This window comes from Fusarium venenatum, assembly GCF_020744135.1.
Source record: "Fusarium venenatum strain MPI-CAGE-CH-0201 chromosome Unknown EDB82scaffold_3, whole genome shotgun sequence".
In the NCBI taxonomy this organism is placed as follows: Eukaryota; Fungi; Ascomycota; class Sordariomycetes; order Hypocreales; family Nectriaceae; genus Fusarium; species Fusarium venenatum.
Window position 1 is genome coordinate 5,938,776 of NW_027072131.1, and position 18,900 is coordinate 5,957,675.

The window sequence follows — 18,900 nt, forward strand, 5'->3', positions numbered from 1 at the left end:
GGTCAACCTGTTCTAATGAACCAAGGCATACATTACTATGACTGCACACAAGTTGTCATTGTTCCTCCCCATGCCAGCGAGTAAGCGGTATAACAATCACAAGGGTATCCGTCATATATGAATGTCCGTCATGTCCTAGATGTCACTGGCAAGCTTGGAACCCACGTTTGCGGAACAAAGAGGCCCCCAATCAAAAGCCCAAAACAAGACACAGCCAGGTCTCGAGGCAGCCAACGTGTATCTCGTCAACTGAAACTGCGTTGGCAGCATCGTATCTACTGTAGTCGTTAATCCAATCGGAGACAAGCCGGTGAGCGATGAGGCTCTTGAAAGACTTATAATCAAATCATCACATTGTGGCATGAATCTATTCAGTCATATTAAATCAATTCAGCGGATTTCTGGCAATTGGCTGCACATCAATTCAGTAGGATGAATACGTAACTCATCGTGTTTAAAGCTAAGTGCGCCACTGGTAACTCAACACAATTGACAGGAATGTAAAGACGTGACAAGTCCAAGCTTTATCAATATTTCTCAAGGCTCTATCCATGAAGACGGCCTTGTAAGGGACATCAGTGGGGAATAAAGCTCAATTTACAGGGTCTCGAGTCAAAACGTCTTGACACACCATGAAACATTATGCACCGGATGAGAAGACTTACCTAGGTAGGTATTAAAATGACAAGTACGGATAGGTCAGTGAATCATTTGAACTGTTCTCTCTAGACTTGACCGGTAGAAGGGTCTCGGCTTGCTTGTGGCATAATTCACCAATCACTACATGGTTGCTGATGAAGCACAGATCATGTCTCTTTCGTGATTTTGATTTGTGGCTGTCAAAGAGAATATGACATTAAAAACTTGTAGTTTAAGTTTAAGTTAGCTGACTTATATTGCTTGAGCTGTTTCAAGACAGGACAGGAATTTCCGTCAACGGATAAAGCACGAAGGATCCAAGCACGACCAAGGACGTGGCGTTACCGACAGCATCACCATACCATCTAAGATGTGAAGCATCTGAAAGCCTTGTCGAGGACCATGTGTTTCGTGTGGTGCTTGTAAGTACGCGCTCTGCGACTGCACCGTGCGCCCAAGAATTCCGTATTAACAACCGTGGAAGGTAAAGAAAAGGCTAATAAAACAAAGAATTAAAAAATGCAAGGATGCACACTCAGGTGGATAGAGAGAGCGATTAGTGTTGATGTTTCAAGTCAAGAACAGCACTTGTTTCTTTGAATGGATGGTGTTCCTATAAGCTGGGACGAAAGAACAGTATTGCAATACATTACCCAAATGCAACTCTCTAGCAATACCGGTCAAGGTTGAAAACCTGGTAGTCCGTCAACACTACCTACCGGTGCATCGGTGAGGGAAATAGGAAAGATTGGGGGGCCTGCACGACGTTTCTGCACACAAACATCAATGCAGTACAGAGTATGGTAGAGAGGAACAAAGTAGATGGATAATTATATGCAAAATGTGTGTACCAAGACAAGGTTTGCCGTGCTAGCTCCACTTAGTTTCCAGGAACCCCGGCGAACCCCCTGGTTAGGATTCCATCGACAGGGTAAGGTAAGGTACTGTGCGTACCTAGGTACTATTAGGTTGTTGGAATTCTTGATCGGTCCAGCAATCCGAAAGTTTGTACATCGTACGCTTGATTGTCCTGTAGAACACCTTCTAGTAGGATTCCTGCACAAGTGAGAAAAAGATCTTGAATGCTCGTTAAGTCAATGATTTTTCAGTGCCATTCATCTGGCCCTGTGTGAGGAATGCGGATAAATAGTTCCAACATTGTCATCTGTGTAAGAGATCCCACGGCGCTACGGGCAGCGCCCTCAGCAACGAGCCCACCACAGATTAGGAGTCGATACCAACTAAGGCAACTTGGAAACATGGGGATGCGCGGTACATGCAGGGGAGTCAATTGAAGAAGCTCAACTCCGCTCCGCTACCAGAGGGCTGCCGTGTGCGGGCGGCAAAACATACATCGGGTTTCTCTCCACCAGCCCCGCCGCCCATTCGATTTTGACTTCAAGAAGCAGGCATTCGACGCTCCAGATGCCTTCAACAGAGACGCGGTCTGCAGTCTTTCCATTGCGATTGATAATGGACAGCATGTAGCAGAAGCGTGGCTCTGGCCAAGCCACAGCGGATGGGGGTTTGAGACAATGACCAGCAAATGCGATTTTGGAACGCCGATCAGTACCTGATAAGTTTTCCTACAGCTGAAGGAGCGCTAACACTCGAGTGTTCGTATGCACGCTTGAGGAATATATCGGTGATTAATCGTGGCGGGGGACGTGTCAAGCGCAAATTGAGCCAGGAGAAGGGACGAACGGTAATAACGTCCAGTCGAAGAAGGCCAAAGGTGGGTTTTCCCTGAGCGTTCTCACCCGTCGTAAAGGTATCCGGCAATGTGCTTTTGTTGTCAAGGTTATTAAAACATCAAGGTGTTATGAATCTTCTGACTGGCTTTAGTCCCTTTTTGAGTGACAATCCCATCTTTCCGATCGGTCCACACTTTTCTGGTCCGGAATTGTAAGACAACGGGAATGGTTCACAGTTCTTCTGTACTGAACATATTATTAGTAACTGGCAATGCTTCTTTCGACAGGTGGTTGTGTTGTCTTTTGCGTCTCAAAGCGCACAGCTGAAAAGTGGCGCTGCTCAGGTTTAGGGGAGCTAAGCCTGTGCGTGAGTGTACACAGAGGTAAATAGTATACTCAGGTACCATGGTAGATAGATACCTTGGTAGTGAGATGAGCAGAATATAACAGACAAATTGCGTCTGTCTAGACGTCCACTGCTGTAGAAAATAGGTAACAATGGTGACAGGTAGGTGTTGTTGATATTATATCCGCAACGGGAATGGGAATTCTAATTCGGCGTAAAATAGCGTTGAAACGCAACCCCCTGTATAACCTGAGAGAGTCCACCGTAAGTTTGGTACAGTGAGACCGTCCGACCATATTTACCTCCTGCTTAAATCGGATTTGAACCTACTAACCTAGGGAAGGTACAGTACATACTTGCCCAGGTAGTAGGCACCAGCTTCTATTTTCTCACTTCCATATCTTACAGGTACTAATCTTCTTCATCTCACTTTGGTAGCATCCCATTGCTTTGTTCCGCGTAGGATGGGATATGAACCCGTCTCTTCCCGTCATCTAGACATCCCATCTAACTAATACAGTTCACTTCACAGTCGAGTGAGACAGACAAGGTTCCGCTACTTGGCATTACTTCCTTCCGCTTGCGCTACCTTTTTGACATCGTTGCAAACCAAAACTCCCCAAAGGCTCTGTAAATCAACTCTGCCCCGAACGGTCGAGGTCTCTTTGTAACCAACGACATCCGGTTGTGAGCACTTTGATTCGCACACCTCGCTCCAATTAGTCCATCTGCTAGTTACTTGGGCTGCAGACGCCCCTTCAACCAGGCCAGATTCATCAACGCATCGCATTTCAACTCGACCCCCCAAAGCTCCTAGCTCTAGGCTCCCTTCAAATTCTCGTCTTCGCCCGCTTGCTGACTGGTTCGTGCTGGCTCACACACCCCTGTGCCCCGGTAACTTCTCCACTGTCGGTTCTGTCGCCAATTGGCGCTGCCATCCGGCGACTTTGTCTCGTCATCGTCGAGGCTCCCTGGTGCCTTTGTACCTTTAGTCACGCCCGCTCGCCCTGCCTCCACGAAGCTCCCAGCGCCGTCCTTAGCTGGTTACGGCCGACAATCTGGAGCGACAAGGTCCATCCATCCAGCCATCCGTCTCTTTCTTTCGCCTGCCCACCGCCAAACATTCCCCTTCTAGCCTTGACGTTGATCAAACGTATCTCGTCTGACTTTTCTTCATCTTTCCTTCATCCTTCGGCTTCGGTCGTCTATCCAGCAAACCCATCTTAAGGGTGCCTTTCCGAAGCTTCGAGTCTTGTTTACGATAGCTCACCCAACACGATCCGATCTCCCCGATCTCCTGTTCACCCTTAACTGAACGCGGTACCTGGTTACCATCTTCATCGCCAACTCTCTGTCACTGCCACTTATCATCACGACCAACCGTCGAATATCAAATCGCGACGACAGACTAACAGTCGAATTACAAAAACCCTTCAATTCGTACCCTCGGCCGACACCCCACAGTATCCGACACCGCCTACTTTCGCAAACCGTTGCGACCGTCATGCACCCTTAAAGGACGCATTGTAACCGAATACCACGAATTGAAATCCGTAGCGACGACATATTTTCTACCACAACCGAAGGGCCTCTTCCAGGCCGCTTTTTTCCAATTGTCAAGATGGGCGCGTGCATGAGCTCGAGCAATGAGGAGGTGGACCAGAAGAAAAAGAGTCAGGCTATCGATAAGATCCTTGAGGAAGACTCCAAACGACTACGGAAAGAATGCAAAATCTTGCTATTAGGTAAGGGTGCTTTGGCGGCAGCTAAATTGCTCACCTCCTGCTTTGATAATTAACAAAACTGTCAGGTTCCGGAGAGAGTGGCAAGTCGACAATTGTCAAACAGATGAAAATCATTCACCTCAAGGGTTATTCGGAAGACGAGCTGTTCAACTATCGGCCAACGGTTTTCAAGAACCTTGTCGAATGCGCCAAGGCTGTTATTATGGCCATGCAGCAGTTTGATATCGAACCTCAAAATGAAGAGAACAAGACGCATGCGGAATTTCTGTTGGAATATCAAGCAGAGTCCGGTCCCCAGGCACATATCGACGCGAAAGTCGGTGCTGCCGTACAAGCTCTGTGGAATGATCCAGCGAAGGATCTGTTGATGGAGCATCAGACCGAGTTCTATCTTATGGACTCGGCAGAATAGTATGTGCAACACATCACCACTTGGCGCGATTCACATCTGACTGATCTCGACCTAGTTTCTTCCAAGAAGCAATGCGAATAGTAGCGACCGACTATCTGCCCAACGAGATGGATGTGCTCCGGGCGCGAACGAAGACGACAGGTATATATGAAACAAGATTCCAGATGGGGCAATTAAGTATCCAGTAGGCCATCCATATCTCGCATCATGCGCATACTCTCACTGACACTATCACAGCATGTTCGACGTCGGTGGTCAGCGAAGTGAGAGGAAGAAGTGGATACACTGTTTCGAAAACGTAACATCCATTATATTCTGCGTTGCCTTGAGCGAATACGATCAAGTCCTGCTCGAGGAGAGTAGTCAGGTAAGCCGTGGCTTTGCAGCAGTGGCACACGTGAGCGTTCTCTAACATCAAAACCAGAACCGAATGATGGAGAGTTTATTGCTTTTTGATTCAGTGGTCAACTCAAGGTGGTTTATGCGCACCAGTATCATTTTGTTCCTCAACAAGGTTGATATCTTCAAACAAAAGTTGAGCCGGTCACCACTGGGCAATTACTTCCCTGATTACTCAGGTGGAAACGATGTCAACAAGGCAGCCAAATATCTACTCTGGCGATTCAACCAGGTCAACCGAGCACATTTGAACTTGTATCCCCAGTAAGTTCTTTCTCGCGCAGACATGACGACTTGCACGTGATTCTAATGCAGAACAGCTTGACGCAAGCAACAGACACCTCAAACATTCGACTCGTTTTCGCAGCAGTTAAGGAGACTATCTTGAATAACGCGCTTAAGGACTCTGGCATTCTGTGATAGTGAAACGCTGCTTTATTCTTTTTTTCTTTTTCTTCTTTTTTTTTTACTACCACGATGTTAGGTATGGGAAACTGTTGACTGGCGTCGAGAGCATTTTTTGGAGTTTGGGGTACAGGCCGAAGGACGGTCCCGATTTATACGATCCTTGCTTTCTTCTCTTTTATTCGACGCGACGATTATACTACAAACACTTCTCTACGATAGCTCCATCAGCTACGAGTGGAGTTTTCTCTAATCCCCCTATCTCCGACGAATTGCAACTGCTCGAGACACGTACACTAGTCGAAAGACCTCGGCGAAGACATTTCGACAAGAGCACATTCGACACGGTGCTGATTTACGGCCATTATATCTTGGCCTCACATATGTTCTGCTTAACGGGCTTTGGAGTAGCTAGACCTTGCAGGAGCTCATGTTTTTATTTTTGGGTGGGGTTCGTTGGATTGAGGCTAGGCCTTGCACGAGACGAAACTGATGGAAATTATGAAGCGGACGGCATTTCGATTGCGACGCTTCTTGGCGAAGTATCTTGGTTACTTTGGGCTGGGAAGAAATCGTGCGACGTGGGACAGGCGCAGGCATGACGCTAGTTACATTCCGATGGCTTCAACCGAGCTTAGAGATGGAAAGAAGCAGGCGCATGGTTTTTGTTTCTCGGGAGAGAGTGGTGTTTCTGGAGCTGGCTGGGAACGTCATAGGAAGAGGTCCAGGCTGGCATGCTAATGGATTGCTTCTACTCCTACATATGTAGTTTTTTACTTTGCATTCTCGGCCCGAGCGAGGCGAATTGACGATACTCTGGATACAGGTTCGATTTTGATAGCCTGTTGTATAGGATACGTAATGGCAGAAGAGACCGAAGGACTTATCAAATCAATGACAGGGCGATAGTTCGCCTTGGGAAGAAGTGATGTGATGGTTAAGGTGAGATAAATGAGCTTTTATCGGCATCTACGTTGAGTATATAAGCCTCAATTGCCATAATCAACAGTCTGGCCCATTGACTCGAGTCAAGGCTTCATAACCTAGCAAGACCATTGTGTTATGAAAGAGGTAAGTGGCATGGTACAGCAGTAGGTATTCCTCAGGCCTGTGATTAAGCAAAGAATTTTATGACATGTCTTGTCCAAGAACCGAATGTACAGAACTGTTGAGAGCTGTTATGTAGGTACGTACCAAGCTCGATTTGAAGTTGAATGAGAGGGGTTGAATGTGGCTTGGAGCTTTGACCTCGAGCTATGAGGCGATCGTCGAGCTAGTGAACAAGGGCCAATTCTCATGAACTACATCCATCATGACTACATGAAAAGGAGGCGAGATCGTCAAGTTCATTAATCCAGATGGACGAATTTGAGAAGTCGATGTTTTCTCAGCACTCCGATAAAGATAGAGGACAACTGAGTTATTCAAGTTTGTACTTACTAGTAACCGGGTTACTCTATCAACAGGTAGACAAGCATGTAGGATGGATAGGTACTGTGGTTAAGATTAAAGCTCTACGAAGGCTCGGCACGTATCACAGCGACAGCATGCGCGCACACGGAGCAACCCTCATTTTCCTGGTTTATTAAGTCAACATCAACCTATGTACTTGACAGGGCCCATCTCGGTGATACTAACGCGGGGCCGATGCGTACCCCATACTATAAAGAAACTCGGACCATGGCAGGGGTGGTTACCTCTATGCTTATCAATTTGACCTCATCTACCTACCCTGTTGTCCCGGCAGTCTGGTTTCTTGGGGGGTTCACGATCGACGGTGGAGGTTGTTGTCAGATTTGAGCCTCTCTGTATTGTGTTTCTATACAACTGTCTTGAGATATAGAGCCATTGAGGGTAATAGCAGAGTGATGCGAGCCGTGTACACTATCTGACCAACAAACTGAGCTGGCGGGTGGGTACTGTGTGTTTAAAGTCTGGTTGTGTGTCACTTGGACTGGGTGGTATTACCCCCAGCTAGAATAACAAGAAAAAGCTCTCAGCCCAGGTCTATCTATACCAATGTCTACAGCAGCGCTGTGCTCGATTTAACCTGATAGAGAGCCACGCATCATGGTGCTACGACCCCGCCCGCCATTATAAAAGAAGCTTGCACCAAGGCGAGCTTCACTATTGCATGCGTATGCGAGCGGGTCTGTTTTACTATAAGCGCTCAAGTTGCTTTGCCAATGGAGTTGAAGCGGTCTGGATCGTGTCGATTGGCATGAGGGGGAATAGAAGACCATTGATGCATATGTATGTAGAAACGGTCGATGGATCCCTGGAATGAGGGAGTCTCGTAGCCAAACTTGAACATGTGATATGAGAGGTCCAGGGTATGTTGGTAACCTAGCAAGCATCTATTCAAGCTGTGTTAATTGCTACTTTGCTCTGTATCCCGTCCACAATCTTATAGGGGTTTTGATGGCAATTGATCTTGGTCTTGGTAACAAATGCATCGTTCTACAAAAGGAGGTGTGCGTCGACAATGTCGTCATGTCACAGAGTCGTTGCTGCGGGGGAGGGGAACCATGCCATGTCACGCCATGCAATCCGACCAGCCCGTGATGGTATGCGGTTTGGTTGAGAGGGGAGCAGCTTCAACAACGAGACAACATTGGCCGGTAACCGTGGTGAAGGTGACATGATGCGACCCAATGTGAGTTAGATGAAGCAGCTACTGCTACCGGTCAGTGCAGCAATCCATGTAGGTTTGTCTTATTGCACGCTAGTTTAAGTAACAACAACGTTCTTGCCATGAGGAGGAAAGTAAGGCAGGAGTTGGTTGTCATGATGAATACATGGATGGAGTGGGACCGAACCCGTGGAGGAGGAGGAGACGGGAAGCTCCCTCCCACCATCGCGCTTGCCGACCTACCTATAAGCTCAACAAAGCTCCCATCAGCTCCAGTCTCTCATGATCTGGACTGTCTACTACTTCTTTATCTCCTCCCCTTCCACTCTCGGCCACCTCATCATCCTCTCGTAACCTCTTATCTATCTTCGTTTCCAAGTATCAGCTTACAATTGGTACTCAACACTCCTCTTGTCTTGATCCTCTTTCGTTATAACCTTGCTTCTCTCATCCCTATATCTCTTTTGTTAGCTCCACCGAGCCCCTGCCCCTCCAAGCTCCCGTCTTCTCCGGATCCCCATCAGCTAAACGACGTCTCCGGTCGACTCCATCCGCCCAAAACTCCCTGCATTCGAACAGTTTGACGGATAACCGTGAAGCCCTGATCGCCGTGTATCAAATTAAAGGCCCAGCCCATACAAGTTAATCTACCAAAAAATACGACCAAGTTTCTGCATTGATTGAGACTTGAGCATCCGCGATAGAAGCACAATACTCAACAAGCTACTGCAACTTTACCTTGCACCAACGACCCCGCTTCCCCACCTAAAGCTGTGCACATATCGTGTCCCTGTCCAGTCGTCTTATCTGACGTACAGTACTCTTTCAGTGGCATCAGTCAACCTTGATGTAGGTGATCTGATCTGATCTGATTCTCGCTTCACAAGAGGACATGGGCTACACGGTGGTGGTTGAGTATTTAATTACCTCACGGGGCCCCTTTCTCTTTTTTCCCCTTCCCAGTTGCTTTTTGCTCCTATTACTCGACTAACAAGTTTGCCGACAGACACAATGGCAACTGAACAGCAGCGTTTACCTACCCGTGAGAGGCGCCCCTCCACGTCGGCCCCGATCGTCGACATCCAGGGTGCTGTTGGTCCCACAGGCATCTCCCGTCCAAAGCATACCCGAACCGCCACGGGCTTTGGTCCAAGTGAGATCAAGAACTTCGAAGGTATGTTTTTTCTTCGCTCAGCAATCGATTGAATACACATGAATTGTTTCTTGAGTCTCAAACTTTGCCAATTCTTCCAACTCCTTTCCACCAAAAGCCACTCATCCACAACACCCAGAGCAACTTAGTTAGTTGCCAACATCCACTTACACCGTTTTCTAGCCTCAATTCCCGAACCTCAGCGCGAAGCCTGGAAGCGCAACCAGTCCAACGGATTTACTGGTAAAGATGGTTTCGAGAAAGAAGTCGTTCGCCATGTCGAGACCACTCTTGCTCGCTCTGTCCTCAATTGCGATGAAAAGGCAGCCTATGCTGCTACCAGTCTGGCCTTCCGTGATCGCCTGATTCTTGACTGGAACAGGACCCAGCAAAGACAAACCTACCGCGATTCCAAGCGTGTTTACTACTTCAGTCTGGAGTTCTTGATGGGCCGAGCTCTCGACAATGCTATGCTTAACGTAGGCCAGAAGGATATTGCTAAGGGTAAGCAACGCCGAAATCACAAAACCCCCTTTACCCTATTGACACTGGTATCTAGCTGGCCTTGCTGAGCTCGGATTTCGAATTGAGGATATTATTACTCAAGAGAACGATGCCGCTCTGGGTAACGGTGGTCTAGGCCGACTTGCTGCTTGTTTCCTCGACAGTTTGGCCTCCCTCAACTACCCCGCCTGGGGCTATGGCTTACGATATCGGTATGGTATTTTCAAGCAGGAAATAGTAGACGGATATCAAGTTGAGGTGCCTGATTACTGGCTTGACTTCAACCCCTGGGAGTTTCCTCGACACGACGTTGTTGTCGATGTAAGTTACTGAACACACCGTTGGCATCGAACTGTAACTGATCTGGAGCAGATTCAATTCTTTGGTCATGTTAGAAAGACCACGGATTCCAACGGTAAGAACGTTGCCATTTGGGAGGGTGGCGAAATCGTCCAGGCCGTCGCCTACGACGTCCCTATCCCAGGCTATGACACACCCACCACAAACAACCTGAGACTCTGGTCCAGTAAAGCTTCTGGTGGAGAATTTGACTTCCAAAAATTCAACAATGGCGATTACGAAAGCTCCGTTGCCGATCAACAGCGGGCTGAGACCATCAGCGCCGTACTGTATCCCAATGATAACCTAGATCGCGGAAAGGAGCTTCGTCTGAAGCAGCAGTACTTCTGGGTTGCGGCCTCCTTATACGATATCGTCCGCCGCTTCAAGAAGTCCAACCGCCCTTGGAGGGAATTTCCCGACCAGGTGGCCATTCAGCTCAATGACACCCACCCCACGCTGGCCATTGTCGAGTTGCAGCGAATCCTCATCGACATTGAGCATCTCGAATGGGATTTGGCCTGGGACATCGTCGTCAAGACTGTAAGTATTTCGTGCTCTGGTTCTCTCCTGATTCTCTGACAACTCTTTAGTTCAGCTACACCAACCACACTGTTTTGCCTGAAGCTCTGGAGAAGTGGCCTGTTGGTCTGATCCAGCACCTCCTGCCTCGCCATCTGCAGATTATCTACGACATTAATCTGTTCTTCCTCCAGAAAGTCGAGAAGGCTTTCCCTAACGACCGAGATATCTTGGGCAGAGTGTCAATCATTGAGGAGTCCCAGACAAAGATGGTGCGCATGGCGTTCTTGGCAATTGTTGGATCACACAAGGTCAACGGTGTTGCAGAGCTGCATTCAGATCTCATAAAGACCACAATCTTCAAAGACTTCGTCGAAATCTATGGTCCAGACAAGTTCATTAATGTCACCAACGGCATCACTCCTCGCCGTTGGCTCCACCAAGCCAACCCTCGGCTTTCGGAGCTCATCGCTTCCAAGGTTGGAGGCAACGGTTTCCTCAAGGATCTTACACACCTTAACCAACTCGAGAAGTATGCCGAAGACAAAGAGTTCCGAAAGGAATGGTCGGAGATCAAGTACGCCAACAAGGTCCGACTCGCTAAGCTCATCAAGTCTACCGTGGGTGTCACTGTGAATCCTTCCGCGTTGTTCGATGTCCAAGTCAAGCGAATCCACGAGTACAAGCGCCAGCAGCTCAACATCTTTGGCGTAATTCACCGATACCTTTACCTTAAGTCTCTATCTCCCGAAGAGCGTAAGAAGGTCGTCCCTCGTGTTTCCATCTTTGGAGGCAAAGCTGCACCGGGCTATTGGATGGCGAAGCAGATTATTCATCTAGTCAATGCTGTCGGCTCCGTAGTAAACAACGATGAGGATATTGGTGACCTTCTCAAGGTGATCTTCCTGCCTGACTACAACGTCAGCAAGGCCGAGATCATCACTCCCGCATCAGACCTCAGCGAACACATTTCCACGGCCGGCACTGAGTAAGTCAAAATCACCGCGATGAAGGAACAAAGTGACTGATATGCTTGACAGGGCATCTGGTACCAGTAACATGAAATTCGTCTTGAATGGTGGACTCATCATTGGCACTTGCGATGGCGCCAACGTAAGTAAATATCTTCTCCTTTTATTTTCATCGCTGACCAGGCTTAGATTGAAATCACTCGCGAGATTGGCGAGAACAACATCTTCCTGTTTGGAAATCTTGCTGAGGACGTCGAAGACCTCCGACACAATCACCAGTACGGCTCACACGAGATCGATCCTGATCTGCAAAAGGTGTTTGCCGAGATCGAGAAGGGCACGTTCGGCTCAGTCCATGACTTCAGTGCTTTAGTTGCAGCCGTCCGTGACCATGGCGACTATTACCTGGTATCTGATGATTTCCACAGCTACAACGAGACCCATAAGCTTGTGGATGAGGCGTACCAGAACCAGGAGGAGTGGATCAAGAAGACAATCAAGTCTGTTTCTCGCATGGGATTCTTTAGCAGCGATCGCTGCATTGATGAGTATGCTGAGAGCATCTGGAATACCGAGCCTCTTGTTGTCCATGACTAGACTATGAAAGATCAGGGTATGAAAGGTAGACATGGGTACGTGAATAGAATCACAGACTAGCGTGGGGTAGATATAACGGGCACAAGAAGAGTAAAGATGAGCAGACTGATGATAAGTGATTGGATGAAGAGAGAGTTGTCAAACAGAGAGATTCACGACAAGAGGGCAACGTATAGGCTCTCCCTCTAGTAATTAAACGGTCATGATACCATATCGTCCCTAGTCTGCTTGTAATTGTCGAGTTTCCCGTTGTGTTGTTAGTCATGTGAAGGTGCCAAAAGCTGACCGCTGAAAACATAAGAGACGAAAGTCGAAGACCATTTTATGCCATTTTGGAGCGAACTGTTGGTTTATTTATTTCTACATATCCAAGCTTGGAAACCTTGGGTTCTGTTTCCCCTTTCAAAGCAATTGGCTTGATCATCTGGGATGTACTGTCATGCAAAGCGCAATCTAAATGTACCTGACGGTCATGTCCGATAAGGGGTATATATTGACAGTGTAGATCGAATAGAGTATGAAAAGACCGCCCAACCTACAAGATACAGCAGCGCCATCACCGGGATCGAAGGAAGTTGATATTCTAAAAGAGATCTGATCGGTAGGATGGTAGAGGAATACACATCTGACGTGTTGCTAGAGGGAGCACCAGGAGATAAATGAAATAAACACCCTACAGTATACATAAAGAGCGTTAACTGAGTGGATGGTAAGAACGCAAGGTCGATGAGTTGTGGATTGCAATGATTCGCTACCGAATAGTTGGAACAGTTGGGGCGGGAGTCCCCTTGGTTCGCCTCTGAGAAGATCCGCGTGGATTGATGGGCACGGGGAGAGCTTAAGGATGTGGTGGATGCCGATCAAATGGTCTCGACTGGAGGGGTAGCGGCCGATCCGGTGCATGCAAGAGAAAAATAGGGTAAGGATGGTTCTGCTGGTTACCTAGTGAAGCGGGAGGGCAAGATGAATCTCAGATGGGATGGAAGATGGATGGATGGACGGGATCGACAGGGCAGGCTCGTGTTGTGAGGCCAGGGTAGAGGAGTGGTGATGGATTAATGGGCATTTTCTCTACGAATCGCTGGCAGGACGATGATCTTTGATTAAGGAATGGGAATTAAGTGGGTGAGTCTGTTACGATTCAGTCGTTGCATGTAAGTCATGGTAACCCTCGACAACACTCGTATACCCTCACCGCAATAGTGAAGCAAACAACTCATGGTCGAGAGAAGGGATTTTGTTCATCCAAGACATGTTGAACCATGCATTCAATGAATCGTTGGTAGAGAGACACACGCATCATACAAACTCCCTACTATCCAGGGCACTCGTCTGTGGGACTCTGTATACTGCATGCGCTTGGGCAACAAGCTGGTCAGGGCTGTTAAGGCTTCTGTTTCCGTTCTTCTTTTTTCTTTTTTCTTTCCCTTTTTTTTTTTTTACTTAGATGACGTCGATAAACGAAAAAATGAGATGTCCATAACCATGGATAAATCCATTGCAGGGTCATAGTGAGCGCGTGATGGGCAAACCTCAGATTGAGCTGCAGTCAATTCAGGTTGGCTTGCTAAAGAAGTGGCTCCACTTCAGAGATTATTCGGGAGAATATTCGATCGTCCCATTGATTTCGCGATGAGCGGGTTAGGTCATTGAGCATGAGGGATCGAGGTTATAAGTACCTCTCCTACCAGAGTTTGGTACAGAGGTACCGACCCGCACAATAGATCGGAGGCCGGGAATGGGTCCTGGCGCCGTTGGAAAAGAATCTAAGACGACGAAAGGGAAAAGGACAATCAAACAAGCGTAGCGTGCATTGGGCATGCGCTGTCAAAATGGCTGACAGGGGTAAGACAGCAGAGGCCGAATTGACGTCATTTCTTGAAACATGCCATGTGAAGTTGAATGCAGGTTTTTGCAGACAGCGAGACAAGGACAGTGAGAAAAAGGACAAAACAAGTTGTTGTCATGAGCTGTATACTGGTTAGAATCGTACTGCGGACGATATATGATATTATTTGATGAGATGGTTGGCTGAAGCGATGCCATGATGAGAGAGATAGAGATACAAGGTGGGCTTGGCATGAAAGTTACAGTGCGTCCATCATGGCAGCCAGGTTCTACATTGTGAATAGAATCTCGCACGTGGCAGGCATATCGGGAAGATGATAATCTCTTGAGAGAAGCCAATCCCTAACAAGCATCAGATATTGCCAATAATTCACCCGCCGTCTCGTCATCGAGGTGAAGCAACCTGAAGGTATTATGATGAGGGCTGTTTCGCGTCTATTTCCATCTCGAGGACCCTGATTTGCATGGACTACCTGGGTTGATATCTGTAAGGGCTCTACCGTGCATCGGGAAATCAAAATCTCGACTTTCCGCATACTGAATAAGAAAGCTCCATCATTTGTTCGTATGTGAGAGGTAGACAGCCTGGTGTAAGTGTAGCGCATAACCTTGATACCCACCACTCCCAAGAGATCTCGATCATTACGTGTTGCGACTTGCCAGGGTCCTTTTCATGGACGGGAAAGCGCAACCAAATAGACGGTGACAAGGAACGGGTCCTCTAGAAGGAAGGTACCTCCCGTAATACCTGGAGGGCATTCACCTAAACATGGAAGCAACAAGCCTCCATGCGCCCCGGAGCTCTTTCCCCTCATCATGCACACCCCACTAAGAAAAACCGGCGGTCCTCCGTTCGTACAAACCAATGCCAATACTTTGCGCTTTGATGGGACTGACGGACCCTAGGATCGGGCTGTTTAATTCTATTCCATGTCATAGTATGTCCTCTACCATGGATGTCACGTATATATGTACATGTGCCCTCCCATCCCTCATGTTAAACCCGTTCCTTGGCTGAAATTTCGCTTCTCTCCTCTTCCTCCTCCTCAGACTTTCATCCTTTGACAAAACCCGAACCTACTCACTACCTACCCTGCCTACCTCCGTACGGCCTACCCTTGGCTTAGCTGTCCTTTGCCCCGTTAGCATCACGATCGACGCTAGACCGACTCAGTAAGGAACAATCCTGACTTGATCCGAAACGAGTCTCAAAATCGAGGCCGCTTTTACAAGCAAAAGACGAATAGAGGTAAAATCCCCCTGTTGCGCAGTCAATACTGTCAACACCCCAGTCTTCCTCAGCGTTTGGAACCTACCCTTGGCCGGAGTCAAGCAAATAGCCTGTTTTGTCTAGCCTCTGGCCGCCAACCATATACAAGAGTATTGGCGGGAGACCCTACCGGTTCATTGGGGTATGATGGTGTCAAGGTGCCTCATTCTATGGAGCTTGATAGTTTTGGACCCCACTCATGTGGGTGAACTGAACGTGAGAGCGAAGAGCCCATAGCCCCTATGGACGGTGTCTGTGCTCCCTGGGTTCAGGCTTATGCTGCCCTGGCTTGGTTGCTATACACTGGACAAGCGATAACGAATTGGCTGCTGCCACCGCTATTGTTGGACAAGACAAGACCGGGACCCTCCCGTCGTCTCGTTTGCCTGGGTTCCAACAGCAGTCTTGTTCTCAGGGGCCCCGCCTGAAGCTGCCCCTCACCACTCATGGGCCTGGCTTTACACGACAATTCATGAAGTGTTTCCGATTCAGCAGCAGTGCTCCGGTACCTATTCGCTGCCGAGGACTGGCTGTACGGTGTGGCGATTCCGCGACTTCCAAAATTGCCCATCAACTGACTGACTTTGTCGTTTCCATATGTAACGGTCGCTAATATTGCAATAATTGATAGACACGTTGCTCTCGCCTACCTCACCTACCCCGCCTATTCCTACCTGTCAACGACGCCTTGATACCACCAAAGGAAAAGACGGTCACAAAAAGTCAACAAAACAACAAACAACGATAAATCTCAATCGCTGTGTGATCTAAGTCTTTCAGCGACCTCGCCGCCAACCACCCACACCTATCAAACCATTGTCAAGTGGGATACTCCCGCGTCTTTTGTCGCCCCGCGCTCAATACGCATACTCATCGACATCGAAACCTGCATCGCTTTTTTTTTACTGCTACCCCGGTCACGGTCATCGTCTTTTTCTAGATCGTCGATTTCCCATTCACCTGACCCATTATCGGTCCATCCCATTTCCATCCCCAGCAACCCATCCAATCCAACAACTAGATTGGCTTTTTTGTACTTTACTTTATCTCGCACCGCTCGCCAGGACCAGCAAACAGCCCTGACTTGACGATCTTGAACGATTACGTCTGCGCCCCGCCCACCATCCATCATCTATACCTCATCTTTGTATTCTGTTCCTCGTTTTGCAGCTAGGAAACTCCTCACCTTTCACTTTTACCTTCAACATCAAACTTCTCGCTCAACAACCACATATTCACCATGGCCGAGTTCGTACGCGCTCAGATCTTCGGAACCACATTCGAGATCACCTCGAGGTAAGTTTGACCTGTCTTAAAGTCCTACTACCCGCCCATTCATCGCAGTACTGACTGTTGCGCGCAGATACTCCGATCTCCAGCCCGTTGGTATGGGAGCTTTCGGTCTCGTTTGGTACGTCCACCCGGCCTTCGTAGAATCTCTGCGCCCGATAACTGACCAGCCGCAACAGCTCTGCTCGAGATCAGCTCACCAACCAAAATGTCGCCGTCAAGAAGATCATGAAGCCTTTCAGCACACCCGTGCTTGCCAAGCGCACATACCGTGAGCTCAAGCTGCTCAAGCACCTTAAGCACGAAAACGTGAGCGCCATCCCCGCCATACCTCAACCCCACGCAGCTCATTTTCGACGCGTCCCCTAATGCTTTGCTTCGCACTCGAGCAATTACTCGCTTCTTGGGCTAACATGCCTTCTTTTTAGGTCATTTCTCTCAGTGATATCTTCATCTCACCCTTGGAAGACATGTACGTTACCCAGCTACGGCGGGCTCTACCCCTCCCCCGCCACGTTTCCCCGCGTTCTTGCGCTGACAGCATTGCAGCTATTTCGTCACAGAACTCCTCGGTACCGATCTCCACCGATTATTGACTTCGCGCCCTCTCGAAAAGCAATTCATCCAGTATTTCCTTTACCAGATCATGGTATGCTCACACTGCGTTTAGCTAAGCGGACCTGTTTATCAATGACCATATATACTGACGTTTGGTTTACCTGCAGCGTGGTCTAAAGTACGTGCACTCGGCGGGCGTTGTCCACCGCGACCTCAAGCCTAGCAACATTCTCGTCAACGAAAACTGCGATTTGAAGATCTGCGACTTCGGTCTTGCCCGAATCCAGGACCCCCAGATGACTGGTTACGTTTCCACACGATACTACCGAGCTCCCGAGATTATGCTCACCTGGCAAAAATACGACGTTGAAGTCGATATCTGGAGTGCTGGCTGCATTTTCGCTGAGATGCTTGAGGGCAAGCCTCTTTTCCCTGGAAAGGACCATGTCAACCAATTCTCCATCATCACCGAGCTCCTCGGTACTCCTCCTGATGATGTTATTAATACTATCGCTAGTGAGAACGTGAGTTACATAGTCCCCGCAAGTCTTTATCCAAGCATCCAACTGACCATGGATAGACTCTTCGATTTGTTAAGTCGCTACCCAAGCGCGAGCGACAGCCTCTCCGTAACAAGTTCAAGAACGCAGACGACTCAGGTACGATTGCAGTCATTAGGAGGAATTGAAGAACAACGAGCTGACGACAGTATTAGCTATTGACCTTCTCGAACGCATGCTTGTCTTTGACCCCAAGAAGCGAATAACTGCCACCGAGGCTCTCGCTCACGATTATCTTTCTCCCTACCACGATCCTACAGACGAGCCTGTGGCCGAGGAAAAGTTCGACTGGAGTTTCAACGACGCCGACCTACCTGTTGATACATGGAAGATTATGATGTAAGTCAAGTGCAAGTCTCGTCACCTTGCAAATGCTGACAGAACCTAGGTACTCAGAAATTCTCGACTACCACAATGTTGAAGCCGGTGTCACCAACATGGAGGAGCAGTTCAATGGACAATAGGAGGAGGAAGTGGTTAATAAGGGGGATGAGATGCTACCAGTGCATACATACTTAAGGGAGAAGCAGACCAAGTCACAGTGCCGATGATACCACGAAATTCAACGCATACGCCCATGATCTATCCCACCACACTCACACTATCCCGTGCCCACATGAAAAATACGATACAGAAGAAACGAGAAGATTTGAACGGAAGACGAGTGTCGAGATATCCACCGCAACAAATGAGTATGCATATGCAAGAACACGAACGCACGTCTGGCGTTGGGGAGATAAGGGAAAGACTCTGGAATTGAAAGACGGGGACATGTGTTAAAACAAACCACCTTCACGAGGGAAATGTTTATCATCTTGGGCCAAGAGGAGCTTTTTTATTTTTAGTTTTATTTGTTTATCATCGTTCTCCTTTACCCTTTCCTCAACATATATGTTATTTTTATTGTTATTTTTATCGGTTTAGGCAAGGTTGTAGCGGGGCATGAAAATACACGATGCACGATGGCTCCCGGGTTACATATGCTGTTTTTTATTATTATTACTCTTTTGGCTAAC

At 48.1% G+C, this 18,900-nt stretch overlaps 3 protein-coding genes across 3 annotated transcripts; all 3 read left to right on the forward strand.

The window, feature by feature from the left end:
- Nucleotides 1-4,300: 4,300 nt before the first annotated feature.
- EDB82DRAFT_433698 (guanine nucleotide-binding protein alpha-3 subunit) lies at nucleotides 4,301-5,655 on the forward strand (the record flags this gene model as incomplete). The annotated part of the gene is made up of 6 exons (XM_025728437.1): nucleotides 4,301-4,424; nucleotides 4,490-4,835; nucleotides 4,892-5,020; nucleotides 5,074-5,203; nucleotides 5,261-5,499; nucleotides 5,556-5,655. 6 exons carry the CDS (start codon nucleotides 4,301-4,303, stop codon nucleotides 5,653-5,655), a joined length of 1,068 nt encoding a protein of 355 aa, XP_025582804.1.
- Nucleotides 5,656-9,283: 3,628 nt separating this feature from the next.
- EDB82DRAFT_478378 (glycosyl transferase) lies at nucleotides 9,284-12,358 on the forward strand (the record flags this gene model as incomplete). Its single annotated transcript, XM_025728438.1, has 7 exons — nucleotides 9,284-9,446; nucleotides 9,609-9,929; nucleotides 9,985-10,250; nucleotides 10,302-10,811; nucleotides 10,862-11,778; nucleotides 11,831-11,903; nucleotides 11,951-12,358. 7 exons carry the CDS (start codon nucleotides 9,284-9,286, stop codon nucleotides 12,356-12,358), a joined length of 2,658 nt encoding a protein of 885 aa, XP_025582805.1.
- Nucleotides 12,359-16,716: 4,358 nt separating this feature from the next.
- On the forward strand, nucleotides 16,717-18,348 carry EDB82DRAFT_434246 (mitogen-activated protein kinase HOG1; the record flags this gene model as incomplete). Its single annotated transcript, XM_025728439.1, has 9 exons — nucleotides 16,717-16,772; nucleotides 16,840-16,887; nucleotides 16,946-17,075; nucleotides 17,195-17,238; nucleotides 17,316-17,415; nucleotides 17,492-17,848; nucleotides 17,905-17,983; nucleotides 18,040-18,223; nucleotides 18,273-18,348. The coding sequence occupies 9 exons, from the start codon at nucleotides 16,717-16,719 to the stop codon at nucleotides 18,346-18,348; spliced, it is 1,074 nt and encodes a 357-aa protein (XP_025582806.1).
- Nucleotides 18,349-18,900: the final 552 nt, after the last annotated feature.